Here is a 12157-nt window from a genome sequence, read left to right as displayed (position 1 = left end):
CCTATTTTTTCTTCAGTTTTGGCTGCTGTTGTTCCTGAGAAACCAAGATATGTCCAGGCAGACCCTTTTCAGGCAGCAGTTTTTGGGGCTGTCCTAAGAACAGCCGAGGCTAGGTCGTGGCAGGAGGTGTGTGAGCAGGTGACACCACGGTGGCCGAGCACGCCGGGGGCTCTCGCTGCCCATGCGGCTCACACGTGAGCACATTCCCCACATGGCTGGAGCCTGGCTGGCCCAGCTCTGCCTGGCATTTTGGCTGCTCTAATTCTGGATGTGGAACAGATCAGGAAGCCCAAGAGCCCTCCTGGCCACCTCTGGTGACCTTGCACGTGAAGAGCTGTCACCACAGCAGGAAAATTCCTTCCTTTACCTTGTACCCTGCTCTGGGGACAGTCTGCTGGTGAAGCAGGAGCTGGAGATCTCTCATGCTGCATTTGGTTCCATGTTTAGAAGGGATTTTGGGCTCTGAGCATGTTTTAGTTTAGATGGCAACAGAGATGTTCTAGGGTCGACATTCCCACATTCCCCATCTCAGCTCTACTGGAGTCACAAAATCACACAATTAACTACATTGGAAAAGATCTTTGAGATCATTGAGTCTTTCTGTGGTTCCCCACTGTGCAAATTGTTCCTGTGACATGGCATCATCTGATAAAGGCTTCTTTCCCTTTTCCAAACTGGGAATCAGTGTTTTCTTTAGGGTGCTTTCCAGTTGGTAAAATGCAGAACCTTTGTCCTGTATTAAGAAAAATTGCTCTGTGGGCTGCCATCACATCTCTGCCAGTCAGAAAATGAGACCTGGTAGCTTTGAGATGGTTTGCTGTGCTCTGAAAATTTACCTTTCAGGTGCCCCCCACCTGTGCTTGGTAACTTTGGGTTACTGCTTTTACTCAATCACAGAATGGTTTGGCTTGGAAGAGACCTTAAAGCTCATCTTGTTCCACTCCCCTGCCATGGGCAGAGACACCTTCCACTAGCCCAGGGTGCTCCAAGCCCTTTCCAGCCCAGCCTTGGACACTCCCAGGAATGGGCAGCCCCAGCTTCTCTGGGCACCCTGTGCCAGGGCCTCAGCACCCTCACAGGGAAGAATTTCTTCCCAATATCGAATCTAAACCTATTCTCTTTCAGTTTAAAGCCTTTTTTTTTCAAAAAGGGGGAGTGAGTGATGTGTTCACAGGAGCTTAGAGGAGAAACTTAAATTATCTGCAGCCCCTTTGGTCCTCAGTGGGAGCATTTCTAGGGATCAGAGAGGCTTTGGCTTTGTCCTTAGCTTGGTTTGGTCTGTGATTCTCGGTTTCTGACTGTACAGATCTGCAGATGGTCTGGCAGATCTTGAAAACTTTTAACACTTCACTTGCTTGGCTTCATTTCCTCCTTTTCTCCTGTACATCACCTTCTTCTTGGTGTTGTAGCCCTTGTAAACCACAATCATCTTCAATTCCTTTGAAAACTGTAATTGCCACTGATGCAACCCGTGCTTCCTGCTGCTCTGTGCCAATGCCAGGACAGCTTTGCCTAGGGAGACATAGTCATCTGTTACTCAAACAATTAATGCAAATAACTTTTCTTTAGAAATGTGATGATAGAGAAGAACCAAACAGTGTTGGTGATTCATTTGCAGGTCAGCTTTGTTTGGTCTATTTGGGTTTGTTTGCTCTGGGAAGTGTGTGTCCCCATGGCCATTGAGTTCCTGTGTGTTTGTCACCCTACAGCTGAGATGGGCTCAGCTCACTTGGTTAGGTGATGGGTGGGTGAAGCAGACCATGCTTTGGAAAGTCCTGTAGTCAGCTGTGGTCCTTGGCAGAGCACAGTAATTTCTTAACTTGCTTTGGTGCAAATATCCAGGAGAGCATCTAGGAACAGCATCCCTCTCCCACGCTGCTGCTCTGCACCCCTGACTGCTCCACGGGGTCAGTGCTTGAGCTAATGGGGCACTGCAGCAATGCTTGCCTGCTCCTACAAACCCCCTTCCCTACGACACTGTGTATGTACAGCAGTGAATCACTTGCTCACCTGCGTGGTGGCTCTAACAGGGAAGCTTAACCTTGATTTACTACCAGGGCATCAGGTGAAACAGCTCTGTGGCTCTGCACCTCCAAGGTCAAACTACCAGCTGAGCAGGCAGTCTGTGAGCCCCCTGTAAGTGTGGCAGTGCCACAGAGGTGACAAGTGTTCAGCTTTCCCACCTGGTGTATTCTTCCTCCCCTGTCCGTGTGACTTCTTCATGCAGTTGTTCCCTGCTCAGACACTGGCAGGGTCTGTGCCATGGGGCTTTGTGTGCGTCACAGCGTCTGCTGTGAAGTGGGGAGCTCCTTTGGCAGAAGGGAGCAGGAGGGTAGGAGCTCTGCAGAGCTAGGCTGTCTTTCGTATGTTGACAGGGATCTGTTTTGAGCAGGGCTGGGCATTGCCATCCTGCACACTGCAGTGATGGTGGTCCCTGATGCCAGGGGTGTCTGGCTGCAGGCAGATACAAAACTCTCCTCTTTGCAGGAAACCTGACCCCTTCAACAAATCACAATTTCTAGGAGAAGACCTGTCTCAGAGGGCCTCCATTTGTGCATCTGTGTGTTTAGTTGAAGAATTTGCATTTACTGAGTCAGCCGGTGGTTCAGTGAAGATCTTAGAATCAGACTGGGTTGGGTTGGAAGAGACCTTAGAGGTCACCTTGTTCTACTCCCTGCCATGGCAGGGACACCTTCCACTAGCCCAGGGTGCTCCAAGCCCTGTCCACCCTGGCCTTGGACACTCCCAGGGATGGGCAGCCCCAGCTTCTCTGGGCACCCTGTGCCAGGGCCTCAGCACCCTCACAGGGAAGAATTTCTTCCTTGTGTATTCCATATGGCCAGACTTGTCTTTCTCCAGCTGAGCATTCACACAACATGCAATATGTAAAACACAGGCTTCTCAAGTGCTAAAAGTCTCAAATGCATTCCTGCCATGAGCCAGATGATACTGTAAAATTTTGGATTACAGTTGCTAAATGTAGGACTTGGTTTGAAGATGAAAAAAATGTCAGACTCACTGTGCTTCATCATGTATTTAATCTAATGATGTATCTGGGATGTTTGGGGAGCTGAGAATTGGATTTTCCTTTCAGAAAAAGCCTTGCTGTTAGAGCACAAATTGCATATGAGCAATTGCAGCAGCTCTGCTGCCAACTATTTTCACCAATAGGTCTTAATAAAATATATATTTGGGGAGTGTTGGATTTGGTGGGGTTAGAACTGCGGAGGTGAGTTCTGCCGTGCTGTTTTCAGAAGAGTGAGGTTTATTTTTGAAGTTTTATTTCTTTTTCAGTTGAATTCGGACAAAGGAGCCCATGTGAGATGCTCGGGGCTGACAGCTCTTGCTTATGTCAGAAAAGCACCATTGGGAAGATGCTGCTGGCAGAACTTGGGTGCCACGAGTTTACAGGCTCGGTTTTGACACAGAGTACTCAATAGCATGCAAGTGGGCATTCCTTAAATGCCCTGTCTAAAATCCATCATTCACTGGGCTTTTGTGCCAGAGCAGAGGCCCTAGCAGTCTGAGTGCTGCTGTTGCCTGCTGTGTACAGCTGTGGGCACTCCAGACTATTTTCAGAGGCAGGGAGACGTAAAGCACTTGCCTGCTCTTGGGAGACCGCTCGAGGCCTTGGCTGGAGATGCACTGAAAAGAGGCATCTTGTCCTGTAGAAACAAGGACCCGATTTGTTTCCCTTGAACAAAATGTCTTCTTAAAACCTGGAGCCTAAGGTTTGCCCTGCTGGTGGTAGGGGAGCTGTTTTGCAGTCACGCAAATGGATGGAAAGGACTTTAAAAACCCCCTGAAAATCCTTGCAAAAGTTTTAACTTCTCTTTGACTCCGCTCTGTGCTTTTCTTGCAATGCCTTATGCAAGAGGCCTTAGTTCCAGCCTTCGGGACGAGCCTGGGTACATTCCTTGGCCTGAGTGTCCCTCCGAAATCCTGCCAAGGAGGAGGACCTGGCGTGTTTGAGATGTGCCTCTCTTGTGCAGGGAGGGCAGGAATGTCCGAGCGGTGCCTCGTGCCGGGTGGCTCAGGGCAGCTCTGTGTCCCTCATGGGCACCGTGTGCAGGGCTGCTCCCCTGAGAACCCACAGCTTGGCTGACCTGCCTGCCTCTCCCCTTGGCTGCTCAGCCCCCAAATAGCACACAGGGGCCTGGGCAGCCTATGCTAGTCTTTCCTCCTAATGTGTTCCTCCCTTAGTAAAGGCTGTAATTAGATCCTTTGCTGGGTCAGAGCACGGACAAAGGGACATCCTTCCTGCCCTGTTTGTTGACCTGGGGGCTGGTTTGCACAGGGCCTGCCTGTGGTGCCCAGCAGACCCCAGTGGCCTTTAGATGAGGGATTAATGGGCTGGGATGCTCCAGCTTGCATTTGGAAGCATTGTAATTGTCTTTTAAGAGCTGTTCCATAGCAAGGCTCGTGGCTCAGGGGAGAGCTGCACACACAGTGATCCCATACATCTGGACACAAGCAGGTTTGCATAGCACCAGTCTTGATGTAGGTGCACAAAGGAAGACCTGGATGGTGAGGGAAGGCAGTTAGTGTGCAGCCAGACACAGCAGAAGCAGATGCTGTTCCTGTGAGCCAGATCAGTTACAGCTGCTCAGCCCAGCACTGGAATCAGCTCTTGCATCTTTGACCTCAAGTAACAGAATGAAAAAGGAAACTGATTTCCTGGTTTCCCTTTCCTAGCTGAGAGTCCTGCTGTAAGGGACCTTGACTAATAGTTTCACATGTCATTTAGCTCAAAGTGATGCTTCTGGCTGTGATGGGAAAAGGAGAGGAAAATGCTGGAATGTCAAGGCTGAGCCGCCTGCCTTGGACACTGGTTCACATTCCCACGCTTTGCTTTAGCTTTGTATTCTTGTGTCTCTCCCCTTTGCACTTAGAAGGGGCCAAACTTGCATAAAATATCAAGCAGGGGATCACCCTTCCAGCAGCCAGCGGTGGGAAGATTCTCTGTCCTGTGTCAGTGCAGGTATCCATGGTCCCAGTTGCTGCAGAGCACTGTGGAACTCAGGAGTGTAACTGGGTATCAAGAGGGATAAGGCAAGTGTGTAAGCAGCAGGTCCACAAATGATGATCCAGGTGTATCCACCAGTTTTGGAACCCCTGTTCTACATGGGGCAGGAGCAGAGCTTGTATCAGTGAGGCTCTCCCAGCTCTTGTGGTTTCTCTACCAGGACCATGTCTGCCATTGGAGCATGTGGTCACTGCTGTGCTGGCACAGAATGGCATGATTTACAGCTTTGCTTGGGAAAATAAGGGTGTTGCTTTATGCATTTCTGCATCCCAGAAGCCTTCCTGCTGTTTGTGTTGCTGGGGGAAGCAGTTGGTTTTTGTTAGAATTCCGTACTTAGTTTTGGAGTGCTCTGTTTGACGTGTTGAAGAGGTGAAGTTTCTGTTTCAGTGCTAGGCAGAGCCTGGCTGCAGTCCTGAGGGAGCACATGGCACGGAGGTGCTTCCTGGCCTCTCCCCAGCACCAGTGGCACTTTTCATTTGGCTGCACACACTAAGGGGACGCTTTTCCAGAAGCACTGGCAGCTGAGAGTGATGTGATATCCCTATTCATCTATGGATCAAGAGTTTCTGTGCTGGCTGCCTTGGAGAGACTCTGTGTCCTTCCAGAGTGTAGGAGACTGCTGTTTCTCCACTGTGAAGTCATGTCAAATTCTTTATGAATCTCCTGATACTTTGAGAGTGACACCTGATTTGCATGGCTGAAGTGTTGAGTCACATCAAAATTAGCTGGTTTTTACTTCAGTAGCAAGTCATTTCCCTGGGAATGTGACATTCTTGTCCCTTGGGTCTCCTTCCCATCACAGTCTGGGCTGCCGGAGCCTGGAGTTGGTTCACAGAGGAGCACAGGGAGAATAAGGCAGAGCAGGCATGACAGTGAACAAACATACATGGGTGTATTTATATATGACCTTGGAAAACAAGACAGGCCTTGGCATCCCATCGCAGCCCATCCGATGTCAGGTATTTGAGGGCTGGGTGTTGCTGCACGATGGGCCGTGTTTCATGCCGAGATATCTGCAGGCACAGTGAGCACCCAGGAGAGAGGGAGCCATGCCATAAATCCCAGAGTGCTCCTGAGCCTGGTTAGCTCAGGAGCTTTGGTTCTTTGTTGAGATTTGGTTCTTTCTTAGCTTTGGTTCTTTGTTGAGATTTGGACTCTTCTTGCCTCTCTGAAAGTGCTGGTATTTCCATTTCACACATTCAGTTGCTTCCAGTAGTGATCTACACAGGGCTGGGCACTTTGGACTTAATTTTCCTACTATTACAGAGCTTTAGTCCAGAATCGGATCTGGAGTTTGGTTACTCTATGCTCAGAAGGGCAGGTGAGGACATATTTGTTAGCCAGAGCAGTTTTCAGTGTCACCCTTACCTTGTACTGCTGCACAGTGACAAAGATTATCTTGCTTTTCCAGGGAAGGGAATGAACCTGGGGATTCCATGAAAATCACCTACCGTGAGCTGCTGCACAAAGTCTGCCAGTTTGCCAACGTCCTCCGCAGCCAAGGTACACAGCTGGGGCAACAGGAGCACTGGATACTGGGGAGGCATTTGGCCAAGGGTTTGGAGATTGGGGTCACTGCTTGTGTGATTGCCAGTCTGTTGAGTAATTGTCATCAATTTGTTCTGCAATGATTCATTCCTGGCTCTGTCTGTGAAAACTGATCAGTGCTGGTCATATCAGCTGTACAAGGAAGAAATCAGTGCTCAAAGCTTCATGCTCTGGGGCTTTCCAGCAAGCAGTGGGCTCTGGTTACTTTCCTTCTTCCTTCAGGGAGGCAGATGAGAACATGGATTGTTAGTCATCATCTGTCAAGAGCCATAGTGCTTGAAAGGTAAAACCCAAGGCTGCTTCAACTCCAACTCCAGCTGAAGCTTTATTGTGTGCATATAAATGTGGAATTAAAAGAATTGATTTATTTCTATGTCCTGTTCTTTAGCCATTTAATGTGTTCATTTTGACAAATGCCATGTTCACTTTCCCTCCACAGGGGTGAAAAAAGGAGACCGGGTTTCCATCTACTTGCCAATGATCCTGGAGCTGGTCGTAGCCATGCTCGCCTGTGCCAGGATTGGAGCTCTGCACTCTGTTGTGGTAGGGACAAGCTCTTTGTGCTGTTCTTGGTGCTGAGCTCTGAGGGGAGCAGCTCTTGGTTTTGGGAGAGGAGCTGGAAAGATGAGTGCTGACCATGAGGTGGATGGAAGCTCAATTAAGATGCTGCCGTTTCCCTGCATTCACTGTGCAATGAACTCCTTTGGCTCTCTCCATCAGTGCCTGGTGGTGAATCATTTGCCTTGGGTGAAGAGCACAGCAGCTGTGGGGTGTGGGGCTGGGTTTCTGTGTGTCCTTGCTGACTTTGCTGTGTGCTCTCTGGCAGTTTGCAGGTTTCTCTGCAGAATCCCTTTGCGAGCGGATCCTTGACTGCGGTTGCTCTCTCCTCATCACGGCAGGTAAAACAAACGTCTGAGCAACTCTCTTCCTGTTGCATGGCTGAAAGATCTTTATTTTAAAAGCCTGGAAGTGGAAGAGGGAAACCCAGTGCCTCAGCTGAGCCTCCCAAAGCGGGTGCAGTGCTGTAGCTGTTCCTGAATGCTGCTTCCCACTCCAAACGTGGTGAAGCCTCTGAGCAGCCCCTCAGTTTATCCTGTAAAGCTTGATGTCATCAGCTGCTAATAGAATGTTTCCAAACATTTCTCGTCCATGTTTCTCCTGAAAATCAGCCAGATGTTTGCAAGATGTATCCTGAGGGAGGCCTAATGTAAGAATTCCCACCCTTCCCAGTTTTAATGACATTTCTGCTGCAGCTCTCAGCCTTGTAAAGCAAAGGATCAAGAGTGTGGTAGTAGTTGCATGTAAGCCCACTGCATTTCCCAGCTGTTTTTTTCCAAAAGTGCAAGAAATACTGTTTTCATTAATTCCCATGGCATGAAATGGACCCACTAAACTGCAGTCTACGTTCTGGATGCACTGGATTATTTTCCACAGAATATTCCCAAGAGATTTCCCAGGTCAAACTGGGACTTCTCCCAGAGAAGGAATTCCACCATGTCTTTTGGCATCTGTTTCTCTGGGCTAAAAGGGTGCATTAGGAGAGCTTTCCCATCAGCTGTTTGTCTGCTTCCTCTCACTCCAGTGCATGAGTCTGCTCTGCCCTCCTGAAACTGCTTGATGCTCCAGCTGTCCCAGGCTGTCTTGGCTGGGAAATCCTTCTGATGTTTCCCTCACCATTTTGCAGATGCCTTTTATCGAGGGGACAAACTGGTCAACTTGAAGCAGATTGCAGACGAAGCCATCCGGAAATGTATAGACAAGTAAGTTTGGATTCCCTTGTAGAAAAGGGCATTGCTGCCAGAATCTGCTCCTGCACAAGTGGGAGTTGTCATAGGTGGGCAGACTCTGCAGCAGGTCTGACACAAACATTCATCAGATGTTACAGAAAGGGAAATAATCCTGGTGAAATGACTTTGCCAAGCTTACAGACACAGCATCTGTGTAGCTTGTGGGAGACTGAACGTGGGTTTGTGTGTTTGATCAAACATGGAAATTCAAGGCAGATAGTCTGCACATTAGAAATTCAAACTCTTTAAGAAAACATAAGGCTTTATGTCTGTAAAAATAGGTACCTGGGAGTACAGGGGTGATCCTGAAGCTGGGCATTAACTGGTGGAGACTGTGCTGATACCCTGAACAGGGTTGAAGGGAAATAAGATCATTCTGTCAGTGTTCTGTAGGCTGTCTTTTCCCTCATAAGGAGGCGAACACCTACACCTTTCCTTGATGTATAATCAGGCTTTGGAAGCCTTTCCTCCCTTTGAGACAGTCAGTCATGCCTAGGGGTTGGAGCAGCCACTAACATCTCCTAGTAGGAGGGCTTGTTCCTGGTCACAGGCAGGCAAATTTGGGATTTGTAAGGAATCTCCACAGCAGTGTCCTGGGAGAGAGACTTGTGGGACCCCCACTTCCTCCCAGGAATCACACCTGATAAATCCCCAGTAAGCTGTGCACAGACTGTTCCTACTCTCTAAGCTGGTCCTGTGGCTGGTGTCCTTGGAAGTTCATGGTGTACCATGGAGTTTGCATGGCAGCAAATGCTCCAGCTCAACAAAAGGAGCTCCAGGCCCCTGCCCTGCCTCCTGTGCTGCCTGTGAATCCCAGGAAGGACTGGCTCAGCCCCTGAGCAGCCCAGTGTGACAGCTCCTGCCTTTTACAGGGGATCCTCTTTGAAAAAGTGCATCGTGGTGAAGCACCTGGGCAGGGAAGAGATAGCAGTGGATGGGACCTGCAGCAAGTCTCCTCCTCTGAAAAGGCTGTGCCAGGAAATGCAGGTGTGTTCCTGGTGGGATGAGAGGGGGGTTTTATTACCACGAGCCAGAGACCAGCAAACTGATCAGTGCAAAACCACTGCAGTGATTCCCTGAATACTCCTGTTCCTGTTTTCACCCCTCCTTGCTGATGTTGCCGTGTGAGTGGTCTGAAAAATGGTTCCTTTTCCTTACCAAGATCCTCTCCCTGATATTTCCTTTAACACCCTCACAAGCTGCCAGCCCACAGGACCCCTGGGTACATCTTCCAAAGCCACTAGGGACAAGAAACCCGTTTTCCTCTGCCTAGTACAAGGCTTTTCCTTCCTAACCCTTTGTCTCTTTCCCCTTTTGTGCAAAGACCGATGCTGTGCTGCACTGTAGCTGTGACAGTGGCAGCAGGAGAGGAAGCCCAGGAGATTTGTGCTCAGATCTGAGCGTGAGCTCAGTGCAGCCCCATGACAGGGCAGCAGTCCTCTGCTGAGAGCAGTGCAGGGTCTGTGCAGCTGCCACAGGGACTCTGACAGCTCTCAGGCTGGGGCTTTCCTTTGCTACTTAGAGATGAAAGGATGTGGCCCAGAGGCATGTGGTGAGACGGGGGTGGAAGGAGGAGAAGGTGTTGTGGAGCTCTGGCTGCCTGCTGACATCCCAAGGCTGCTGAGCAGCCCTGCTGTGCCCAGCCCTTAGCTGCTCCAAAGGTTACTTTCAGCTACCCCATAGCTCCAAATCTTGCCACATTGTCTTCTGTCCATCTGCATTGGATGATTATTTGCACTGAGTTACCCCCAGCTGCTGCTGGCTCAGAAATTGGTTGTGTTTGGGGAGTATTTGAGCTTTAGACTCTGCTTTCAGGAAGAGTGGTCTGTGCACATCCCTGGAACAAGAAGTCCAGCAAATTCTCTACCTTTGAGTTATTTTCCTTCGTTCAGCCGTGTTAATTGTATTGCGGTGTTGCTCTTTGTTTGACAGCCTAGCCATGTCCCTTGGCCTGTTCTGCCCTTTCTTTAGTGAGGGCAAAGTAGATGCAAAGGAATGGGAAAAGTGGAGCAGACCAGCCTTCCTGGGTGAGGTTTCCCTGGTAGGGTGATTACAGGGCAGCCTGTCCCTGTGCTGGTTCCAGTAGATGAGGTGAGGATTTTGTGCAGAATGTCCTGGGGAGAGGCTGAAGGGTGTCTCTTACCCTTTGGCTCTCTTTACTCTACTTGTTTCCATACTTTCTTAAGGATTCTTTCTGTCATGGATGCATTTTTACTGTGCCATTGGCTTGTGTGAGGCTATTGGATGGTCTGTGGGCTGTGTGCTGGCTCTGTGCCTCTGTTTCCAGCCAGCCATGTGCAGGGGGTGGCCCTGGGGACCTGCCCTGGGGGCAGCTGGTACCCTGGGAAGGTGATGGAAATGGGCAGGCTTCTGCTCAGAGGGCATCTCCTGGCCTGGCCCTGGATCTGAGCATTTTCCAGCCTGCCAGGGTGATTTCCAGCATCTAGGCCTGTGGGCTTCCAGCTCCCTGCCTGCAAAGCCCGGTGTGGATCCTCTCCTTCTCAGATTTCACACCTTCTTTGTGGATTTTTAACAGGAAAAAAAGACTGAAAGCTCACAGAGACTCCATCCCAAGGTATTTACACACAGCACTGCCTTCCTCTTTTTGGCACCTCCCTTCTGCTTCCCATGCAGCTCCCCACCTCCCTTAACTGCTCTGGCTACCCAGCCACACGTGCCCTCCTAACCGTGGTGCCAGCAGCTGCATGTCAGTGACAGACCCTCCCCAGCTTGGCAGAGCTGCCCACGGCGTGGGGGTGAATGCAGTGCCACCAGTGCTTCCAGAAACAGAGCCACATCCGTGAGCCCTGGGCACAGCCAGTGTGCTGCCCGGGGAGTGCAGAGCCACTGGGCTGCAGTGTCAGCATCCAGGCCAGGGTTTGGCTCTCTGCCTTTCAAAAGCAGCTCTCACAATGCGCTTCCCTTTGTGGGGAGGCTGGCAGGGGTCACCTGCAGCTTCCTGGCCACAGGCAGCAAACCTGGATCTCCAGACCCAGCATGTGGACTCTGCCTGCCTCATCCAAGGAGCCTCTGGACCCCCAGAGCAGGCAGGCAGAGACACACAGTGCCATGGGTCTGAGCTCCTCCCTGGGGCACTGGAGGTGCTAAATCAGGGATCCTTCAAGGAGGGATGTGAGAGAAAACTGCTGGATAGCCTTGGGCTTGTTTACCTGGTGCCTTGCTGGGAGCTTGCTGCTGGGACAGAATTGTAGAAACTGCTTTGCCAGGTAAACCCAGGAGCCCTGAGGGTCCATGAAAGCTTTCCAAGTGGACTGAGTTGTGCCAAACTCCCAAGAAGCTGGTGTCCCTTGCACCACATCTGCAGGAGCTGTGTGCTCCTGATGTGTCAGGTGCCTCCAGATGTCTCATGAACATCTTCAGGGCTGCAGAGAGTCATCTTGTGGCTGCTCTCTGTGCACCCCAGCTGAGGGAGCTGTGGCAAGTCTGGCTTTGTGAGGAGGAAACGTGCAGGGCTCTGGGTCAGGTCTTGCCCTCACAGAGATGTGAGAAGTGGAGGTCCAAGCTGAGGCTGGGGCATGTTCCTTACCCAGCTTCCCCCAGGCTTCTCTGAGGGAAGGTGAGAAGGTCAGGGGAAGTTGTCTTGTCCTGAACTGTGCCACCACCCTGGAGAGGTGGGCAGCCAGAACATCCCTCAGGGTGACCTCTGCCCATCAGCCACAGGCTTGGTGGCTCTGTCACAGTTCTGGCATCTTCAGTCAGCCAGTGCTGGATGGCTCTGCATTGGTGCAGTCACTTACCTGGGTAGTTATTACCTAAAAACCCGGAGAACAGATAT

General features: G+C 50.5%; 1 protein-coding gene across 2 annotated transcripts in view; it reads left to right on the top strand.

The window, feature by feature from the left end:
- The window catches only part of ACSS2 (acyl-CoA synthetase short chain family member 2), a 31110-nt gene that overhangs the window by 10893 nt on the left and 8060 nt on the right, over nucleotides 1-12157 (top strand). The window contains exons 3-8 of one of the 2 annotated variants that reach the window (XM_068207482.1): nucleotides 6438-6529; nucleotides 7014-7117; nucleotides 7401-7473; nucleotides 8259-8334; nucleotides 9234-9348; nucleotides 10898-10936. In XM_068207482.1, the coding sequence (XP_068063583.1) occupies nucleotides 6438-6529; nucleotides 7014-7117; nucleotides 7401-7473; nucleotides 8259-8334; nucleotides 9234-9348; nucleotides 10898-10936 (499 nt within the window). The remainder of the gene's footprint in view (nucleotides 1-6437; nucleotides 6530-7013; nucleotides 7118-7400; nucleotides 7474-8258; nucleotides 8335-9233; nucleotides 9349-10897; nucleotides 10937-12157) is intronic. The other variant, XM_068207484.1, reaches the window with a different exon arrangement.

This window comes from Anomalospiza imberbis, chromosome 17 (genome assembly GCF_031753505.1).
Source record: "Anomalospiza imberbis isolate Cuckoo-Finch-1a 21T00152 chromosome 17, ASM3175350v1, whole genome shotgun sequence".
NCBI classification, from domain to species: Eukaryota; Metazoa; Chordata; class Aves; order Passeriformes; family Viduidae; genus Anomalospiza; species Anomalospiza imberbis.
The sequence above is the reverse complement of the archived record's forward strand: the minus strand, read 5'-3'. Positions and strand labels throughout refer to the sequence as shown.